The sequence below is a fragment of the Rhinatrema bivittatum genome, chromosome 7, assembly GCF_901001135.1.
Source record: "Rhinatrema bivittatum chromosome 7, aRhiBiv1.1, whole genome shotgun sequence".
Lineage (NCBI taxonomy): Eukaryota > Metazoa > Chordata > Amphibia > Gymnophiona > Rhinatrematidae > Rhinatrema > Rhinatrema bivittatum.
The window spans coordinates 77766951-77790091 of record NC_042621.1 but is presented as its reverse complement, the minus strand read 5'-3'; the positions used below and the strand labels follow the sequence as shown (position 1 = coordinate 77790091).

At 40.3% G+C, this 23141-nt stretch overlaps 1 protein-coding gene across 10 annotated transcripts in view; it reads right to left on the bottom strand.

Moving 5' to 3' along the window:
• CHD9 (chromodomain helicase DNA binding protein 9) overlaps positions 1–23141 on the bottom strand; it is a 406054-nt gene that overhangs the window by 79102 nt on the left and 303811 nt on the right. For all 10 annotated transcript variants that reach the window (XM_029608540.1, XM_029608542.1, XM_029608543.1 and 7 more), the window contains 7 exons: positions 22836–23035; positions 21754–21913; positions 11874–11963; positions 10779–10882; positions 10317–10434; positions 2595–2652; positions 539–581 (listed from right to left, as the gene is read on the bottom strand). In XM_029608540.1, coding sequence (XP_029464400.1) covers positions 539–581; positions 2595–2652; positions 10317–10434; positions 10779–10882; positions 11874–11963; positions 21754–21913; positions 22836–23035 — 773 coding nt within the window. The remainder of the gene's footprint in view (positions 1–538; positions 582–2594; positions 2653–10316; positions 10435–10778; positions 10883–11873; positions 11964–21753; positions 21914–22835; positions 23036–23141) is intronic.

Sequence of the window (23141 nt, the reverse complement as noted above, 5' to 3'; positions counted from 1 at the left end):
GAACTCTCAAAAAGCCTTAAGTTACTTTACATAATAGATTTACTATGCCAAAAAGACAATTCCCACCACAGCTCCATTAACAATTGTATTTGTAGATATTGACAAAGAATGGCATGGCCTGATTTATGAAGTTTCCTTCCATTTTATGCCAATGAGGAAAAAATCTCAAGATAAATCAGGACTTTTGTGCGATGTTTCTAGACATTGCTCAAGTATGCAAAAAAGCAAAGAAATCTTCCATAGTTCAAGCACTTAATGATAATTTGATACTTTTAGTTTTGGGCCTGGAAGCTTCCTCCTGCTCCTTTTGGGCTTTTAGTGCTATAGGAACTGGCCTGTGTGGGCTCTAAGCCTTCACTGTACAACTACCTAGGATCTTTCCCATTTCACAATTAACCCTTCCCATAAAGCCCAGCCATCAAAGCGAAAACCTTTAGTCAGCTGTCAAAACACACAGCTCCTTCCACTGGGCATCAATACTGTGCAATGGCTATGAACAGTGCCTCCCACTAAAAATGGAGTATTAATACTGGTTTACCTCCATCTGCTATTATAAGATCACCAGGTGATGATGCATCATCCTATCAAGAAAGAAAAAAAAATGAAATATATTAATGTTACTGCTGGTAAGGAATATAAAAATGTAAGAGAATCAGAGAATATTTGTAAGATTTTGCATAAGCTGTCACAAATAGTTCAAATGTGATCCATCTTCCTCCTCAGATATATGTTCAGGTTCTGGTATATGGTGTCTATTGATAATGGAACTAAGTAGCATTTTATTCTCCACATCTCATGGCAGAACAATTGATAATGCAATGCTATTTTTTTTCATTTACTATATGAACGTAAGGTATTTTACATACTGTACGATCTTCTGTAACGCCTGAAAGCTTCAGCATGGAATTGACATTTTAGTTTGGTAAATGGGTTTGCTTTGACATGATTTTGCAATAAATAGCCTTTTACTGTATTGCCTAGTGATTGCCAGATAGTATACAATTTGTATGTCTATCATGGGCTTGCTACTTCTGCCATTAGCATCCAGCTGTGAAAGGTACTGTTTTGTAGTTCTTTTAAAGTAGAATTTAGGACCAAGTGCCACAAACAGAAGATTTGTATGCCTTACAACAATTCAATTAGATAACTATAAAGTGGCAATTTTATAAATATATCACATTAATTACAATCTTATATATTTTAGTGACATATAAGATAATTCAAAAATTTCTTTTAAATATTCCAAAAAATCTTTATTCAAATACAAAACATTGAAACCATTTTTCTTTTTTGTCAAGAACACGTAAGTGATTCAGGAACAATTTTTAACATACGATACATAAAAACCACCATTCATCCAACACTCATACATATTAAAATAATTTTTCAAACATTTGTAAACATTCTTCTTTTTAGATATTATTAGAGGTACTTCTCTTTCAAGCCTCCCTTATAATACTCCCAACATGTTTCGCTCAAAAAGCTTCTTCAGGGGAGCATAGTTACACAAAACTGGTGTTCCCGAATGTTTCTAGCAAATGTTCACACATTTCTTCAACAATAGTAGCATATGTGTTCCTTCTCAATCTCTGATTTCAAAATTGCAGGTGTGTACACGGACTAACCAGTTCTTCAATTTTAAAATTGCAGGTGTGTACACGCCGATTCCCAAGACGACATATACGCTCCTATTCTTCTTTTTAGATATTATTAGAGGTTCTTCTCTTTCAAGCCTCCCTTTTAAACCAAGAGTTGGATGAGTTAACCGATTTGACTGGTTTCGGTTCCTTAGCCTTTAAAGTTGTCTTGGGAATTGATGCGTTTGCCTTGATTGAAACAGCTGAGAGTTGAAGTGAAATAGACGTACAAAAGATGGGAGACGTCTTTGTTCAGTGGTGATTTGGTAGAAAAATAAAATTGAAGAACTGTGGTTAGTCCGTGTACACACCTGCAATTTTGAAATCAGAGATTGAGAAGGAACATTTGCTAGAAACATTCGGGAACACCAATTTTGTGTAACTATGCTCCCCTGAAGCAGCTTTTTGAGCGAAACATGTTGGGAGTATTATAAGGGAGGCTTGAAAGAGAAGAACCTCTAATAATATCTAAAAAGAAGAATGTTTACAAATGTTTGAAAAATTATTTTAATATGTATGAGTGTTGGATGAATGGTGGTTTTTATGTATCATATGTTAAAAATGGTTCCTGAATCACTTATGTGTGTTCTTTACAAAAAAGAAAAATGTTTTTAATGTTTTATATTCGAATAAAGATTTTTTGGAACACTTAAAAGAAATTTCTGAATAATCTTATATGTCACTAAAATATATTAGATTACATCAATTCAAAACATACCACTTATAAAAACAATTTTTTTTAACAGATTAATAAAAAGAATCATTCAGTCGCTGGTTTTGGAGCAGAAAACTACACAGGAAATTTGTGGTTAGGAGCCATAAAATCACTCATTATACTGGATTATACAAGGCACTGAAGGGTTAGGCCTTTGCAGGAAAGCAGATTTCATTATTCAAGTTAATAGTTTTGAGGAACTGTGAGAAAAGGAGGGTAAGATTAAATGGTATAAAGAGTACCTCCAAATCATCTTTGAATAGTGCTGGAGCTGGTTTATATTCCGGGTCTTCTACATCCCTATTAAAATGTCAACAAAGCATTCCAATTAAAATGTAACACTCCAAGGGTAGGAAAGTAGAATTATGTTACTTACCAGCTAATTTCTTTCCTTGAGGCCTATCAGACCAGTCCAGATATATGGGTTTTTCTTCCCTATAAGCAGATGCAGACAGAGAACAAAGGTTTTTCTGGAAATCAGCCCACATAAGGAACTTTGCCACCTGCAGACTCTCAGTATTATCCTATCAAAGTTAATCCCCCATTAACAGGTGGGACAAAACAGAAAACATGATGGTGAACCCTCAAAGAACTGGAACTGACCCCATTACCGAAAAGGTCCAACAACCAAAAAAACAATGCAAAAACGTTTCAGAGCATAACACTGTCTACACTATGTACACAGAAGAGCAAGATACAGGCCAATTAGTGGGACTGGACAGGTCTTGTAGGAATTAAGAAAAGAAAATTTGCAGGTAAATAACCTAATTTTACCTGCCTCCTCATCCCATCAGACCAGTCCATATTCATGGGATGTACATAAGCCACCCCTAACCTGGGAGGGAGCCTGAAACACCTGCTCTCAAAACACTCATCCCAAATGAGGCTGCATCCCTGCCCTGCACATCCAAATAATATTACTTGGAAAAAGATTGCAACGAGAATCAAGTTGCCACCTTACAAATGTCCTGGTACTCTGCCCAAGAGGCCACTAGGGCCTTAATGTACCCAGAGATCTTCAGGAACTGTCAGACCCTTGCAAATTTATGCTGTAGCAATAGCTTCCTTAATCCTTTTAGCAATAGCAGCCTTAGATTTGTGACCATTGAATAGCACAAGCAGATCTGACCTGCAAAAAGCAATCATCTTCAGATACCTTAGAAGCACCCTAAGTACATTTAGCATGTGGAGAGTCCTATCTCCAGAGCCTGATCTTCTGAAGGAAGGCAATTCCACCGACTGCTCTAAGTGAAAGGAAGATACCATTTTTGGCAAGAAAGAAGATACTCTATGAATGGAACCCCTTCTTCCAAGGAAAACTTCAGAAAGAGATCCTGAAGATAAGCACAGGCAGGGTAAACAAACGGGAGTAGCTTGCTTATTATGGCGGTTACTACCCCAAACCAATTAGCTAGATATTTCACTTAGATGCAGCTCCAGCACTACTGTCTGCATCTATGGTGGGGGTGGAAGGGAATTGGAACCAAAAAGTTACCAATAAGGGCCCTGACCTCAGCGGTCACAGTAACAGATAAGTATGAAAACAAATAGGTGTGAAAGCTTGCTGGGCAGACTGGATGGGTCGTTTGGTCTTCTTCTGCCATCACTTCTATGTTTCTATAAGGCCTGCAGCTTTAAGATATGTCATGCAGAACAAATTGTCATTAGAAAAACTGCCTTCAAATAAGGTTCTTTAGAGAAGCTTCTCTACACAAAATCCTCAAAACAAACCTGAGGCTCCAAAAAGGAAGGCCAGAGATGTTCAGCCCCTTTCAGATACCTCACCACACCTGGGTGTGCTGCTAAGCCATCGTACCTTTATAACATTTACCTTGAATGAATTCAGAAGCAGGCCCCTCTGCAAACCTGTCTACAAAAAGGAGAACTGGAATCCTTGCCTCTAATGGGGAGACACCAGTCTCTGAACACCACGAGTCAAACACCTTCCAGATCCGGACATAAGCTAACAAGGCTTGCAGTAAGGTGGAAACAACCTCATTGGAATAGCTCTTATTCCTCAACCTTCTCTCATAAAACAAGCCATGAGATAAAACTGAGCCTGCTGTTTGAAGACCATCAGACCCTGATGTAGAAAATCCTGTATCTGCCCAAACCTCAATGGTTGCTGCACACTGAACCTTAACAGGTCCATAAACCAAGGACACCTGGGCTACTCCAAAGCCACGAGAATCTGACTCCAATGTTGCTCTTGGATAACTCATCCTATTACAACCAAGCGGGAGGTAGGGTGGGGGAGAATATTCAGCATACCCCCTCGTGGCCACATCTGACTCACAGCATCTAGCCTATTGACCCCAGTTCTCTTCTCCAGATCCATCCCTTTGGACAAGTTCTGAACCAAGAGCCACCACACCATGCTGTGACTGATCTCCACTTGAAGAGGTAACCTGACCTTAAAGTCTTGAGATGGTGGATTCCATCACAAAACAAGAGCTGCCTGTAATGGCCACATGTTTATACCTGCCTATGGAACCAAATCCAGAGTAGACACCATTGATCCCAAAACTTGAAGATAATCCCAGTCCCTGGGAATCTGCATCTCCAGTAGCCCACAAATCTGATTATGGAACTTCTCCATCCTTTTTTAAGTAACACTTTCCTCCTCCAAATGTATCAAATTGAGCCACTATATAATCCAAAACTTGAGAGGACTGAGGCTTGCTTTTGGAAAATTGATGACCCAATCCAGCTGTTCCAACATTCCTCCTCTGATTTTGCTCTAATCAACCAGTCGTTAAGATAAGCATGAACCAAGACTTCTTCTCTGCAGAACGCTGTCACAACTACCACCATAACCTTGGTAAAGTTGTCAATGCTATCGCTAGCCAGAAGGGAAGGGTCTGAAACTAGTAATGACCCCTCTAGGACAGCAAACCTGAGGAACCTGTGATGATCAAATCAGATTGTGCAGATATGCCTCCGAAAGATCCAGGGATGTTAGGAACGCTCCCTTTTCTCATTGACATGATTACCAAAGATAGAGTCTCCATTTGAAAATGGGACACTAAACAAATAATCACGGTCTTCAAATCCAGAATGGGTCTTTCTTTTAGAAAACCATAAAATAAATCTAACAATGACTGGCCCCAGAACTACCATCGCCAAGTGGAGAAGACGATCTAGAGTAACCCTTACCGCAGCCTTTTTCTTTACTGAATGTCAGAGTGATAGAATGTGTCCACCACTGGATGAGCAAATTCTTATGCATAGCAGTCTCTTATTATTAACAGAACAGACTGGTCCACAGTAATGCGAGGTCCACGCACCATATCATTAGGACAACTGATCTTCTATTGAGGTTGAAAGTGAACCCTTAGATTGTAATTGAGAAGTTTTAACACCTCCTCTGCCACCCCTGATACCATCTCTAGTGCCTCTTCAACTTGCATGAAAGGACAGTCTTGTTTCCAAATATCAACACAATGACAATGCATATTATTTCTCATACGGTCTCAGTGCCATTACCTGTTCGATAAAGAGCTTCTGAAGCAAAGTAAAAAAGAAAAGGTCGATCCAGCAGAAATAGCCCTGATTCATTACCTTGATCATATAATCCTTGCTTACTAACGTCAGTAAATATGCTTCAGAACCAAAATGTAAACAATACCTGCCAGCAAGGTTATCAACAAATAAATCGATATAAGAAAGATATATTTTGTACAGCCATGCATAAATGTAGCCCAGTTTGCTTCCTTCAGACACTATAAAGAACTCTCAATTCCCTTCTGCATCACACAGTGTCCTTATAGAAGAATATAAAAACAGAGGAAGAATCTTTCTCCAAGAGTTTAAGAAGTCTCTTTTAATGTACCCATGAATCATTTCACTTCTTTCGCTTCAGTAAAGAGCTCACTCTCTATAATAAACATGAAGTCGAACTGGATACTGAAGAGTAAAACAAATCCCCTTTTGATACAGTTTAGTACAATATGGCGTCATTTATTTTTGTTTAGACATGACTTGTGCAGAGAAGTCTTGGAACAGAAGTATTTTATTTCCTTCATATGCCAGTTTAACTGATCTATCTTGTCAGCATAAATGAGCAAGCGTGCGATTACCAGTCTAGCCTGTTGTTGATTATCCAAAGGAGGCCTCACGTGATGTACCTGCTCAACTCGTCCGGATGACTGCTTTGGCTATAGGCCCAATTTTTCCGGTAGGCGATATTCACACAGATTTTGCAAGTCATGATCTTTTATTACTTCTGGGATACTGATGAACTACACACTGTTTCTCCTATTTCAACTTTCTTGATCCTCTACCCTTTCTTATAATTAATCTTTTTTTTTTGTAGTTGCTGAAGCGCTCTTTCAGGCCCGCCATTTCAATTTCCCGTACTGTAAGTTTATCCTCTGTAGCAGTTATACGCTGATTATAGGCTATTTCATAAAATTCTTCCATCGTGGAGTGTATTTTAGTTAGCTTATAATCCAAGACTTCCACTACTTAGTTTAATATTTCGCTACACACTGGTTGCTCTCTTTGCCAGTTATTGGTTTGCTCAACTGTCACTTTCCTTGTTTTTGCTGCCATTTCTTCATTCTTTTTTTATTATATAATTATCCATGCAAAAGTCTACATTTGACTCCTTGTGATCCGAACTGGGTAATACCGAAATTGCTCAAAAATAAAGTGAAATAAAGATAAGTGGAGTGGGGCCCAGAGCTCAGGGGAACACATCTATCTCTCTAGGCTGCCATCACGTGACCCCAGGAAAGACCTGTTTCCAAACTGTCTCTGTGGATAAGCAGATGAAGAAGCTGAAGATTTCCCTGGTTAATAGCATCATGCCTCTCTAAATTTCAGTCTGTTGGGAATCTCTTTAGGAGTCTCCTTGAGCTTATTCTCAGGCAATTTATGGGACAATTAACTCGCCCAAATGCTTTACCAGTTTCTCCAGATGCTTCCTGAAAAGAAGCTTCCCTAGAAAGGGAAGCTTCTCCAACCTTGACTTAGACCAGACATCCACCACCCATAGCCACAACACATATTTGGCTGAAACTAAAGCCACCACACCTTTGGCTGAGATCCGAATCAGATGACAAATAGCATCTGCCATAAAAGGCAAGGCTGACTTCCAACCTCTCCGCCTCCTCCTCTGTCAGACTGCCCTGAGCAGAACATACCAGGATTAGCTGAGCCCAGCACAACTACATTCTGGACATATAACTTCCAAAACCGCTGCTCGGAGCGTCAAGGCTGACACCTCAAAGACCTACCTAAGATAGACTTCAAGGCCTCATTCCCTTATACGGGAATCGACTTCTTAGCAACTGCAGACTCCAGCACATCTACCTTAAGAAATCTCAACAGCTCCAAGGCCTCATAGCTTAGTCATGGCTCTTCCCACCTTCAGCCCAGCTGCCGGAATTTCCCATTCTGCCGGCTCTGTCTGCTGTCCCTTAATGGCAAACTCTGCCAGGGCCTAACTGGCAGTTCCTTTGTTAAACGAAGCAACTGAGGGTCATCTCCTTCCACTAATGAGATTTCACCCTCCTTTAGGGGGCCCCTCTCTGGCTTGCTGCCCAGTCCTTCTCCTGCAGCAAAATCCCTCATGGACTCCCTCCATCAATGACACAGATGCTACATCTCCCCTCAAACCCTCTTAGCCCGAAAGGTGATTGAAGGAAAAGCCACTGAGGAAACCCCAGATGGCCTGGATTTATTTGCATCAGTGTCCATCTTTATAAAAAAGGCATGAAGCAATAACACCATAAACTCAAGCGAAAACATTTCTGAGGCAGATGGACTTTGTCCCATCCCTTGTCCCGGAGTCTAAAACTGCTTCTTCCCTCGGGTCTTCCATAGGGGAAAGCATTGGGGGGGGGGGGGGGGGCTCAGCAAACACCTTCTTGTGTTCCCAGCACTGCTGGAGTCAGATTCTAAAATGGCTGTCATCTCCACTATGACTAGTTCCTCCCCACATCCCCCAGCAGCGCTGACATTGGAGATTGGCTTCCCTTTATTACTCAAGGACTACCCACTTTTCTCTCCTCCCACTGGGGATTCCCCCCGAATGGCCCTCTCCTCTCCTGGTGCAGGCCCAGCACAGGTCAGATGGGAGCACACTCCCGCACCAGTCTCCACAAACTGGGCATTCTTTCCCACACTCTGCAGTGGAGGCCATGCTGTCAGTGTGGCTGAGAAAAATTAAACTGCTTCTCTGCCAGCACTCTCACCTCTACACAGTTTTCCAAGTCCATGTCACTATGAGAGCGAGAGAAACTCCAGAAAACCACTTCCCCAGCTGCTACTTATCTTTTTTCTTTTTTAACCCACAAAACATTACTAGGGGGAAAAAATGAGACAAAAGCAAGGGTACTTCCTGAAAAGAATAGATGTTTGAAGAATCTTTTATTCCACCATAGTTCCAGATAGCACAACAACCAGGGGATAAGAGGAAATAAGAGGAGAGGAGAGAGGGTCCAGCATCACTGGTTTTCAGTTCCACCTCAGTATCCAGGACCAAGTCAGACAGAGGTCAACGGATTCCACCTGCTTATCCTTATTCAACCAGGGGGGAGATTCAATTCCACTACATTCCCTGGGAGCATTTTGGCCAACAAAATCTTCAGACTGCAGGTTGGAACCTCTGCAATCTGCTGGAAACAAAGAGACACAGAGATACTGCAGGTGGCACAGTACCTTATGTTGGCTGATCTCCAGCAAAACTTTTGTTCTCTGTCTCCATCTGCTGGTAGGGAAGAAAAATCCATGTCTCTGGACTGGTCTAGTGGAATAATGATGAAAATGCTATTTGTACGAAGAAAACCATTTCTTTAATATTTTATTTCCCTTAAAACTGCTCACTAGTTAGTTGCATGCTCCGTTTCTACTGATCTATATTCCATTCTCATTTTGCTCTAAAATAACTATACTTAGAATTGGTTTAGAAAGTTTAGGAATTAGAAATACACATCATTGATTTAGGTTTTGATGTTGCTTTTTTGTTGATATTCAAACCTGTATCCTATTTTATTTACAGAGGATTGTTTGTCATTATTTGTAAAAATACAAAAGTTAAAAAAAAAAAAAATTTGCATAATTTAAAAAAATGGCTTGACTTTTTCTTAATTTTTTTTTCTAATAGCATATGCACAAAAGTGTGCTTAAAGGTGCTGTTTACCCAGAATTATTGGTACCTAGTGAGACTGAGGAAAGATTTTTTCAACCCCATAACCATTTAGTACATAAACAGAATGGAATTTAATGTCTCACCAATGACTAAGTTAAAAACAAAATTAAAAAAAAAAAAAGCACCATTCAAAAAGACAAAGCAATACATTATTACAACTGTAAATAATAAACAATGAAGCTAAAACCTCTTAATTTTAAAATATATATATATATATATTTTTAAATAAATCTTGTGTGAAGTTTCCCTCATGCCAGCCACACAAGATCCTGTTTTCAAAGATTTTTTTGTCAGAATAGGAAACCTACATTTTGACACTTGGGCCTATTGAGATACCATTTACAGTCAAACATGGTACATGTTCGACTCAAATGGTATCTTTTGCAAAAACGTATCTACTGCAATCTCTTGCTTTGAATACCTATCAGATTATAAATTACTAGTTACTTTGCTAACCAACTGTACATACATAACATGTTAATCATTTATCATACTCCTGTATTATTTGCAGGATCTGAAACCTTTTATTGGACAATAAGAGAATTATCTGAAGATACTATATATAACGACATTTATTCGTAAAAGGGACTTGTATGATCTCAAAAGCTCAGGATCATTAATACAATTTCTGGATAATTCTTGGGCTGACAGGTATCACTACCTGCAAAAAAATGGAGTCTTCTAGGACCAATACAACTTTTAGTACTCATTCCTTTGAGTAGTTTACCTACATATAAATTGAACAGCTGTATGTACACTGTTGGCTCTGTTTACAAATAATAATAAAAGTTACTTCTAATTTTCATACCCATCCATATAATCATTGGCTCTCTGCTCTGCAGCCACAGCTTTCTCATCAGGTTTGCCCACTCTCTCCAAGAAACACAGTGCTGGGTCTGCCCTGATAGTATTGTACTTTTCATAACCTAGAATAAGAAGAAGAACTGGATGAAGAGTAGCTTAAATAAAAGATAAGAAAAATTGTGCTTCTGAATAGCGTCATAACATTAGAACCATTAGATTGTTTCTTAGCCTTTTGGCTAAGACCCAAATGTAGGGCCAGGGTTATGAAAGGAGGATGGTCCCTTGGTCTATTGTCTAAGGCTGAGAGCCTGTACAATATGGGGGGGCTGACACCCTAATTCCCAATCCATTAGGGACATGATTACATTATGAACAGTGTCCAAGCAGGAGGATTAAGTCTCCTGATTTAAAGTGAAAAACAAACAAAAAACTTAGAAACATATGAAAAGTTCTCCTTATCCCTTACCATGCTTAAAAACCCCAAGGAGGAGCGATTTGTCTGCATCTGCATCCCACCAGTCCACAGGCACTTCAGAATGGTCTGGTTCAGGAACCCAAATGTCAACTTCACTGAAAAAGTCATCAAGTATGCTCTTTAAAAAATAATCATGGAACAACAAGAATGTAATCCATAAGTTTAAGAGTCTAACATTGTCAGTACATTTCTAAGCAGTACACCACAGCAGTAACAGTCTACTACGTTTTAGTATGCACATTTGCCATGCATTAAAATTTCATAGGTGGTAAAAGTTTAGAATAAAAACTGTGTCTACTGTATTTGTGAGAAAAACAAATTTAGTAGTGAAAAGACTAACACAAGCTATGAAAACAATGATGACTAAATTATTATAAGCCTATTACCAAAAAAAAGCATTCTTCAAAATCCGTTTCTTTTTCTTCTTATGGAAGTGGATATCAGTAGTGAGGGCTTAGTAGTAAGTTAGATGGGCTATGAGCATCCTTATATTAAAATGGTTTACTGGGGGGGGGGGGGGGGGAAGAGACTCAGGGGCTGTGCTGCTCACCCTGCCATGGAGAGGATCTGGATTCAATTCTTTGGTCGATTGTGAGCTGGGATGCCACGAAGGCGGACATTCGCAGACCCTTGGGGAAGGTTCGCAACAGAGCAACTGCCATCACTGGATTTACAGAATGGCCCATAAGCGCAGGGCTCTGGAAGGAGCTCTGAATCATGGACCCCTATATATTGAGAGCTGTTGTTGCTGTGACTGAGCTAAATGAGTTGGGAGAGGAATGTACTTATATGAAGAAAAATACCCAGGGTATTCATGATGGGAACAAAAGAAAACTGCTGTGCCAAAAAAAAAAAAAAAAGTGTTTATCCCATACAAAGTGCAGCCCATTTCATCTTGATAATTCATCTCCTATACACCTGTCTTTACAAATGTTTATCCATGGAGGACAAAACTGTGCAATGCCAAAGCTATTAAAGCAAGCAGAACACAGTTACAGGCTCTAAAATTCAGTATGAAACTGAAAATTGCAACTTACTTTGTGTGCTGTAAAATTCTGTATTGTGCTACAGGAAGACAATGTTTACCTGGAATCAACACCATCAAAAACTTTTTGGCACTGACTGCCGATGACTTCTTGTTTTAAGTAATACAGCATCCGAACCCGAAGCAAAACCCTGGCAACAATCAAGAGACATTCCTGTAATTAACGGATTAATAAAACCTGACATACAGAAAACATATCTGAATGCAAATAGTCAAGTCACAGGAAAATGTTGATATTAGAAACTGAAATGTGTATTAAGGTTATATTTTCATGACATTTTTAAAAATTGGATTGTTCAGGTTTTCCCTCCTAACAGGTACGTATAAGAAGCATCGTATTTCTCAATAAATGTTTCAAGTCCCATCCAGATAGCTTGGAATCGAATTTATCATTCTGTTTAAAGCAGTAATGTTGCCAAAGTATTAAATAACTTTAGCACAAACAATAATGAACAAGTCACTGGGAGGGCAAGCGTCAAATTTTTATAAATTTACGGATACTATGAGTCCCCACAATATCTTTTTCTGGATGTCATGGTTATCATCAATGAGAAACTTGTTACCTGTATTTATAAAAAAGCTACTGATAGGAAGACTTTACTCTTATACACCAGTCATCCACAATCTCTTTGCAATAGTATAACTATTAGACAATGTTTTCATCTTTGGTGTACATGTTGTTCTCGTCATGACTTTATTATTCAAGCTAAACAGATGTTTCAACAGCTTTTTGAAAGCTGATACCCCCGGGGTGTAGTTAAGTGTGCTTATAAACATTCCCTCTATATAAACAGGGACTTATTTTCTATTCAGAGACCTAAAGATATATTGATGAACCTTACCTGTATTCTTTCATTTTCATCTCAGGCTAGCTCATCTGCAAACTGATCTGCTATCATTGGCTGATCCTTGTTCCATTAAATTGCTTTCATGACCTGCCCCGTTTTGCAAATCCTTTACAGGGGTTCTAGGGACATCAACCCTGTGAGGGTTGTCTTGCATGTGACTTGTCTCTCACACTTACATTGTTTTTTCAACTGTCTTTAAAATATCTGTATCAATTGCGATTGTCCACCAACTGTACCTCCACTTGGGTGGTCTACGTTATAGCTTGCCCTTGTAATCTTCTTTATGTAGGGAAAACATCTTGGACCCTTAAAACTGTATTTATGAACACTGTAGTAGTAGTATACGAAGACACAATGACAATGCTCTCCTCAACACATATAGGCATAATACTAATCATTCAATTTCAGAGCTCCGTTTGTTTGGGATTGATTCAGTCCCTCCCCATTCTAGAGGTGGCAACAGAGATCGATTACTTCTACAAACAGAACAGAAATGGATTTTTAAGTTACACTCTCTGTATCCCCTGAGGTTGAATCGCGAAATTAATTGGTTTGTATTCATGTAATTTGACGCCTATGCTATGATTGGCTTATTTAAATTAGATGATTCATACCATTTCTGAAAGTTCTTTAGCTATCTATCACTGTCATTCTGATATCACTGTGAAGCCTGTTAGTTATACAATTTTACAGGTATGGTTAGTTCTTTTAGTTTTAACAATCTCCTTTGCAGAGTGCTGATTGTATGTATTTGCTTATTATGATTTGACTGTGCTAATCGTAACTTTAAAATTTTATTTTCTGCACTACAACTAAGACCCTCCCGAGGAAGCCAGCAGGCGAAAATGGCTGTGTCGGGGGACCATATTGTTTAAGAAATGAACACTTTATTGAGTACAGTGATGATTCAAACATGTCAAATTATCAATTTTGATGCATTTATTTATATACCTGATGGTTCTTAAACAAATTGGATTATATACGCAAGAAACATTTTCTGATGCTGTTCTGTGCACATTGGCTCTAAATGAACATTTTGTCTTTGAAAAATTATGAAACTCATACCTTGTTTGCTTGGTATAAAAACTAGAGTGCCAAGCCTTGAAGAACTACTCTTCTACTGGGAACTCCATGCCAAGATGCTGAGCAGGGCAATGAGCTGCAACTGAAGTTCAGGGGAAACCAGGCAAAAAGGAAGCACCTCACTCAGGGATCTGGCCCATGCAGGGAAAGGATCGCACACACTTCCATGAAGGCATATGTGATGACCACTCCCTGGCTTCCTCCTGAACTGTCTGACTGAAAGTCAGAAGAAGTGAACACCACAAGAAGGTAGACCTATGGGCTGCAAGACAAAAGAAGCATCCTCCTGATTGTTGAAAACACAGGTGGGAGACTTCCCAACAAGCAGGGGGTTGCCTCTCAGGAAAACACAGCCCACAAGGCCCATTTACCATCAGTAAACATAGGCAATGTATACTGAGAATGTCCTAGACTCCAGCAGAGTGACAGCAACCTGACGAAGTCGTCCATAAATATCTGATGAGAGCAAAAACAGGAATGCTACAAAAGGCAGCCCCGTGGAAGAGGACTTCCTCACCAATTTGGGAACCCTAAGGGTATCAGAGGAGGAGCAGTCTGATTAGCAGTGCAGACTGCCCACCCATCAACTAAGCATAGGTATCAAACCTTGAGAAAATGGTGTGGCACACAAGCGGAAACATCCACATGGAAAGGGGCTGCCTTGTCAGCCAACGAACACATCTAGCCAGAGGGTCACTTCTTAAGAGGTTTCGATACAGGAACACATTACATTCTAGTTCTATTAGATCTCTCCGCAGCATTTGACACAGTAAATCACAAAATACTAATCAACAGGCTGAAAGAAATTGGACTCACTAACAAAACAATAAAATGGTTTGAGTCATACTTAAACAATAGATGTTTTCAAGTACAAATTAAAAATACACTTTTAGACAAAGTCAAACTACAAACCGGTGTCCCGCAGGGATCAGCCCTGTCAGCAATACTCTAACATTTATCTGCTTCCAGTATGTCACCTACTAGCAGGACTCAGAATCATACATTACATATACGCAGATGATATACAGCTACTGCTACCTAATGTAAACACCATTGAAGAAACAATGAAACTTGCCAATATGTATCTTGAAATAATCAAACAGCTCTTAAATCAGATGGAACTGGTAATAAACATCGACAAAATAGAATTCGTACACCTTGAACGTAAAAACATACATCATATACAACCAACAATCACAATCAATAATATTCAAACCGTTGAGTTAGCATTAAAAGTACAAAATCTAGGAGTAATAATCGACCCTGAGCTAAACTTGAAACAACACATCTCACTGAAAATAAAAGAAGGATACGCGAAACTAATGATCCTGAGAAGACTAAAACCTCTACTAACACTAAACAATTTTAGCACAGTTCTACAGGCAATGATCTTCTCAAGTACAGATTATTGTAACTCCCTGCTTTTAGGACTACCACAATCTACTATTCGGCCACTACAAATATTACAAAATTCAGCTGCTAGAATTTTGACTGGCAAAAAAAGAATGACCATATTACAGAACACTCGCCGAATTACACTGGCTTCCAATTGAACAAAGAATACAATATAAGGCACTATTTATAATTCATAAAGTAATCCATGATGAAAAAGCTCAACACTGCACTGCGCGTACATGTACCGCAAAGAAACCTGAGATCTGCTAATAAGGCTTTACTAACTGTCCCCTCTGTCAAATCAGCACGCCTCACGCAAGTAAGGGAAAGAGCACTGTCGCTGGCTGGCCCCGTGCTATGGAACACCATGCCACTCGAAATAAGGCTGCAGAGAAATTTAAAAATATTCAAAACTAATCTGAAAACCTGGCTATTTAAACAAGCCTTTTACAAAGACAAAGATAAGGAGAAAAACTGTTGAATGATAAGGACGCTCCAAACTAGAAGTTATTACTTTTAACCTACAAAATGCATTTTAATGTTAAATTAAAACTACATAATATTTTCCGAACAAATAAGCTTAACTGACACACATAGTTTTGATACTAAATTGTTACCGTTCTATGATGGCAGATGGTTAATTTGTAATCTATATCACTCATATTTTTCATTAACGTGCCTTTTTGTAAACCATTGTGATGGTTATCTAACTCAACGATGGTATAGAAGAGCCTTTAAATAAATAAATTAATTAATTAAAAAAAAAAAAACGTCTGAAAGAGGAAATAAGAACCCTTAAGCAATTGCTGCTTTTCTGATATTCTCCACTCCCGACCCAAGCCACCACAGATTTGGCAAGCTGCTGGAAGGCTAACAGGTCAGTCAAGAAATGGAGGAGAAACCTTCCCTAGAGATATCATGCCACTCAAAATTGACACTGATGAATAGAAGTGGAATGAAGTGAAACTATGCATGTTTCGATCAGCAGGTATCTGAAGAGGCACTCTGCTCACATGAGAGGAATCCACAACTGCTACTGGGGATTGCTCTACAAGGAGTTCCTATCTGGGTAGCTCATCGTCCACCACAAGGCATCTTCACTGTGCAATAGTAGAACAGTGGCATGAGACTTTGGATCTCATGCAAAAACAGAGGGTGGTTGCCACTCAGAACCTATGCCAATTTGGAGAACAGGGTGTGAAAAAACAAACTCTTTCCAAGCTGAAAACAAGGCACTGAGAGGGAATATACCAAGGGCAACCCTCGCAAGCCAATAGTCAGACCTCTCATCCCTAAGGAAGGGGAAGAGCACATTGCGCAACTAGATTGGTACGATTCTGGAAACTCTCCCAGTCTCTGGGCGAGAGTGGGGCACAATCACATACTTCTGAGATTCTATTGGCGGCAAGAACAGTCGTCTGTGGCCGCCCAGTTAGACACTAGGGCCTATATGGCAACCCGGCGCTAGAAGGACAGCGAAAGTGATCCAGTCAGCCATGTTGCTGCACTGGTTCATGCACATCAAGGGCTGAATCATTGCCCAGTTGGATCCACATACTAGAGAGGGAATGTGCCCTGGAGGCTCCCCCTAAAGGGGTCCAGTGTGTAAGTCAATAAGGAAGGAAACCCATAAGAGTCCATGCCCTCCTGATAGAGGGAGGTATCTCTGGTAACCTCCCCAAAAATAGAGTGAATTTGACTGCATTCTCGGCAAAGACATCCCAGTGTACTGGTAATGCGGCTCACAGATAGGCAATGTCTTCCAGCACAAGAACACACAGACACACATGCCAGTTAGTACTGGAGGTGGCCCTTCTCTGAATCTGCATCCTAAAACAGTAGTGCTGGGCACCCGCACCATGGTACTCCATCGAGCTGATAGTGACATGCATGTATGGAAAGACGCAGTCCTTGCAAGCCTAGCAGTCCATGCCACCGCCTGGATGGATACAAAAACTGCTTTGGTGAGCGGTGTGTGTAAGGTGTTGCCATTGGTATCATATAGCACTCCTAGGTGTCCGGCATGGTTAAAAGGTGAGGTGGAAGATGCTATTTTAGCCAAAAGATCTTCATTCAAAAATTGGAAGTTGGATCCATCAGAAGAAAACAGGATAAAGCATAAGCATTGGCAAGTTAAATGTAAGACATTGATAAGACAGGCTAAGAGAAAATTTGAAAAGAAATTGGCTATAGAGGCAAAAACTCACAATAAAACTTTTTAAAAATATGTCCAAAGCAAGGGAGTCAGTCCGAAGCAAGGGAGTCAGTTGGACTGTTGGATGATAAGAGAAGATAAAGCCATTGCAGAAAGATTAAACAATTTCTTTGCTTCAGTGTTTACTGAAGAGGATATTGGAGAGAGATACCCGTTCCGGAGAAGGTTTTCATGTGTGATGATTCAGATCAACTGAACCAAATCACAGTGAACCTGGAAGAAGTGGTAGGCCTGATTGACAAACTGAAGAGTAATAAATCACCTGGACCAGATGGTATACACCCCAGGGTTCTGAAAGAACTAAAAAATGAAATTTCAGACCTATTAGTAAAAATTTGTAACCTATCATTAAAAGCAACCAATGTACCTGAAGACTGGAAGATGGCAAATGTAACCCCTATATTTAAAAAGGGATCCAGAAGTGATCTGGGAAACTACAGACCAGTGAGCCTGACTTCAGTGCCGTGAAAAATCGTGGAAACTGTTATAAAGAATAAAATCACAAAACATTTAGATAGATGGTTTGATGGGACACAGCCAGCATGGATTTACCCAAAAGAAGTCTTGCCTCACAAATCTTCTACATTTTTTTGAAGGGGTAAATAAACATGTGGGCAAAGGTGAACTGGTAGATGTGGTATATTTGGATTTCCAGATGGCGTTTAACAAATTCCCACATGAGAGGCTTCTAAGAAAATTAAAAAGTCATGGGATAGGAGGGGATGTCCTTTTGTGGATTGCAAGTTAGTTAAAAGACAGGAGACAGAGAGTAGGATTAAATGGTCAGTTTTCACAGTGGAAAAAGGTAAACAGTGGAGTGCCTCAGGGATCTGTACTTGGACCAGTGCTTTTTAATATATTTACAAATGATCTGGGAAGGGGTACAACGAGTGAGGTTATCAAATTTGCGGATGACACAAAATTATTCAGAGTAGTTAAATCTCAAGCGGATTGTGAGGAATTGCAGGAGGACCTTGTGAGACTGGAAGATTGGGCTTACAAATGGTAGATGAAATTTAACGTGAACAAGAGTAAAGTGATGCAGATAGGGAAAAATAACCCTTGCTGTAGTTACACAATGTTAGGTTCTATCTTAGGAGTTACCAACCAGGAAAGAGATCTAAGCGTAATAGTGGATAATACATTGAAATTGTCAGACCAGTGTGCTGTGGCGATCAAAAAAGCAAACAATGTTAGGAATGATTAGGAAGAGAATGGAAAATAAAACGGAGGACATCATAATGCCTCTGTATCGCTCCATGGTGAGACCGCACCTTGAATACTGTGTGCAGTTCTGGTCAACGCATCTCAAAAAGGATATAGCTGCACTGGAGAAAGTGCAGAGAAGGGCGACGAAAATGATAAGGGGCATGGAACAGCTGCCCTATGAGGAAAGGCTAAAGAAGTTAGGGCTGTTCAGTTTGGAGAAGAGATGACTGAAGAGGGATATGATAGAAGTCTACAAAGTGATAAAAGGACTTGAACAAGTTAATGTAAATTGGTTATTTACTCTCTCAGATAACAGAAGGACCATGGGGGCACACTCCATGACATTAGCAAGTAGCTCATTTAAAACAAATTGAAGAAAATTATTTTTCACTCAGCGCATAGTTAAGCTCTGGAATTCATTGCCAGAGGATATGGTTACAGCAGTTAGTGTAACTGGGTTTAAAAAAGATTTGATAAGTTCCTAGAGGATAAATCCATAAATTATGATGGTAATTAATAAGCAATAGTAGCTTGTGATCTATCTAATGTTTGGGTATTTGCCAGGTACTTGTGATGTGGTTTGGCCACTGTTGGAAACAGGATACTGGGCTTGATGAACCCTTGGTCAGACCTAGTATGGCATTTCTTATGTTCATCAATATACCAGGTGTGTTTTAAGAATTGTTTCAAATGGTCCATAACAAATGAAAATCAAACCAAAATAAGGTAATAGAAGTCTTATAATTACAGTTTACCACAACATTTATTACAAAATCAGACCCCCGACACGGAACCATGTTTTGCTAGGGCTGCATCGGGAGGGACGAGTCATATATGAAGTAATGTAAATAGGAAAGGATGTTGCACATATGAAGTAATGTAAAAGGGAAGGCTGTTGCATATATGAAGTATGTGACTCGTCCCTCTCGATGCAGCTCTACCGAATCATGATTCCATGGTCGGGGGTCTGATTTTGTAATAAATGTTGTAGTAAACTGTAATTACTTCTGTTATTACCTTATTTTGGTTTGATTTTCATTTGTTATGGACCATTTGAAAAAGTTCTTAAAACACACCTGGTATAGTAATATTATAGTGTTTTGCCTGCCATTCCACATCCTTCTTGTGGCAATATCTTATGCTCACACACAAAGGCACTAGATGGTATCCATGGCACCATCTGCCAACAGCCCTTGATAGCGATCAAGAGCCACTGCAATGATGCACCTGGCACAGGCTGTCCGGCATGGATGGTATATCTTTGTTATGCATGGAGACAATGCACAATATTGGATACGCCCTTTATAGCACCTACCACAATATGATAGAAAGAATGGGGCCTTGGGAGTCATTTGCACACCTCTGATGTTGATGGCACCCTGGTGCCTGATGGTATCCACAGCGCTCGCTGGCGCCCCTGGTACCCAATGGCGTCCATCGATAGCATCTGAGGTGTCATTGATGGCTGCCATGGTACCTGACAGCATTTATGCCGTTCGACGGCCTCGGTGCCACCCTCTGTGCTTGATGGTGCCTGTGATGCTCACTAGCATCAATAGCGCCCAATACACACGATAGATCCCTGGCGTTTGACGGCATCGATGGCCCTCAATTTAGGGGGCTGACTGATGTCCATGGCGCTTGACTGTGTCCACGGTGCTTGAAGGCAGCCATAGGTCACGGTGCACCCTGGCACCTGGGGCCATCGGTGCTCTGGCACAGATGTACACAGGCAACCAAAGGTGGGCATGGCACAGAGTGTACTCAGCAGCATCGATGGTGCCGACATTGCTTGACAGTGCCCATGGGCATTCACTGGCATTACAGATGCCCATGGCACATGATGGCCTCCATGATGCATAATGGCATCAATGGCGCCCCTGATCCAAGGTGCTGACTAGCATCTATGTCACTCAATGGCATCCAAGCTACTTGATGGCAAAGGCTTCCATGTCGTTTGATGGCGACCAAAGCTTGCGGTGGCGCCTCTGGTGCTTGACGCATTCCTAGGGCCATCAATGCTCTGGCACGGATGGCACAGATCGGCAATGCTGATTGCCCAGGCTATTGCTCATCCTCTCTCCAAAGGAGATGTAGTACCAGATTGATCTGACAAGCAGGAGGGGAGGCTACGTCATCCAGGGCACCAGCCAAGATTCCCAGGAGTGTGGGGATGACGAGCTCTCCTCCCCCAACAAGAACATATGATCCTGAATCCCTTCAAGGTCTGAGCCTCCGTTGATGCCCAGAGGTCAGACAGAATTTCCTGGAACTCCTGCTTGGGTAAGAACTAAGACAAGTCCCCAGGCCATAAGCCTATTCGAACCACAAAGGACTGCACATTGCCAGTTCAAACAGCACCTGACAAAGGCAAAAACGGACAAGTTAAGGAGAGGACACAGGAATAAGCTGCAGATGCAGCATTAATTATTAAGGGGAAAAACCTCTGTTGGCTGCACCTTCCAATAGGTCCACCATGTAGCTGACAGAGAGGTGCCAGAAAGAGAGAGTGAAAAAAAAAACTAAGCCTAAGCTATTGCAAGGGAAATGAGGGAAAATAAAAAACACACTAAGGCTCTGCCTGAAAAAACAGTTGCTTGCAGCTCCCAGCATTAGCTATGAGAAGAACAAAGCTGAATCCACAACCACATGGTTAAGTGGAAAAAGAAAAACTGAGGGACTCTGCCCGAGAGGCAAAGCATGCTGAAAGCGCTAGAATCTTTGAGATCAAAGTTACGTGCCAGCTTCCACTGGATGACGTCACCCATGCGTGAGCTGCAACCTGCTTGTGTTCGGAGAAGCCTTCTGATTACTGCTGCACCCACAGCATGAATATTTTTATCCACACAAAATAAAGGCGGAGGGAGGGAAAACGTACACATAGATTGCATTTTTAAATCTTCCCGCATACTTTGCACCTGCTTCAATGTCCTTTGAAAATGAGCTTCCAGTCTCAGGGGCACTTTATACTCCTGGGACTGCAAGGCCTCGATATTGGGGTCAGGTATTGCACATATCAGACAATGACAAAAAAAAATTATAGATGATCCAGATTATTTTCCATTGTAATAGTTTATCACAAGATTATTCAAGAGACTTTTCTTACAACAAGATGCAGTAAAATCCCACTTAGGTAACTAACCAGAACAGAATGTCTGTGCTGAGACTTACTTATTACAGTGATGCTTTAGATGTTTTTTATAACCCTCATCTTGTAGCAGGTGTTCTGGATTATTCTTTTGAAGCCACTCTGCCTTGTGTATATCAAATGTGCTTGCCTGGATCTTTGCTTTCTTTCCTTTCCTACCTCGGGGCACAGGTGCAGACAAACCTGCATGGAATGAAAACCAAAAGCAATAAAGCTGATGGAAAACACACTTTGCACACAAGCTGTATGCTTTGGAAAAAAAACCCCAACATCTTCTAGTTTGCTTTATCCTCAACAAAAAGGAAAATTTAATTAGAATGTTGTTGTATGGACTGGAGAGACCCAGAGCATAACGCTGTTATCTTAAGTGTGCAGAGCTTCTATGATAATAGAAGAGTCACTTGAATCTTTTCATCTTGCTGGCCCCAACAGTAAGGCTCATACACACTGCAGGCTTTTTAAATTAAAAAAAATTAACCACAATTTTATAAAGCTGTCTTGCCTTGTACAAAATACATCATTTTGCCGTTAAAGTGGGTAACCTCACTCACAGCTGGACAGAACTGCTCGCCTCATTTCACTCACTGACCTTGCACACAAATCACCACAAGGTAAACACTTATAACATCTCACGTAAGACACGTTTAACTTATAAACAATCAAACTGGCCTCCTTATTTTGTGGAGAATTTATGCCTCATTTCTCTCTTGAGTCTCCTTATTAAGAGTATATTTTCAGCCCACTGGGCAGAAATGTTCAGTAATGGTTTGTAAAGAGATTGGCTGTTGGCTGGTCTAACATTTGTATAGATTCAAACTGGAAGGAGCATGAACCTACCCAGGTCAAAGGAATCTGCTATAGAACTTGGTCAGTATACAAAACAAAACAGGGAAAATTAGGTAGTTTTTAAGATCCACCCTTTTGTCACAGAGCCAATATTATACTTGCAACTTCCCAAAAGGTATTACATTGATGGTATGTGGTAATTTAATAAACCACTTTAACCAAGAAGACAGCACCTGGATTATACTGAAGGAGTTCGATTTTGTGAACTTTATTTCAACTATGGCCATCGAGTTTAGCGTATAAGACATTTATTCTTTACCCAGATGGTTCTGTAGTTCCCGTGTCTGACCATCCTCTGTTGGGGTGATAAGGTCCCAAATAAAGCTTTTGATCTTCTCATCTCCTCTGTAGTGAACAAGGCAGTATGCCAGTAAGGCTCGACAAATAATCTCCACATCCTGTTCGTTCAGTTGTCTTTTGAATCGACTGTGTGTCAAAATCTCTCTCCATCGCCCCCATCTAGTTTAAAGTCAGATATAAAACAATCATCACTTTTTATCAGGACTGCAACTATAAGCGATTTGAAGAGCAGGATCAGTGCAAAATGCCACGTTGAATAGATGAT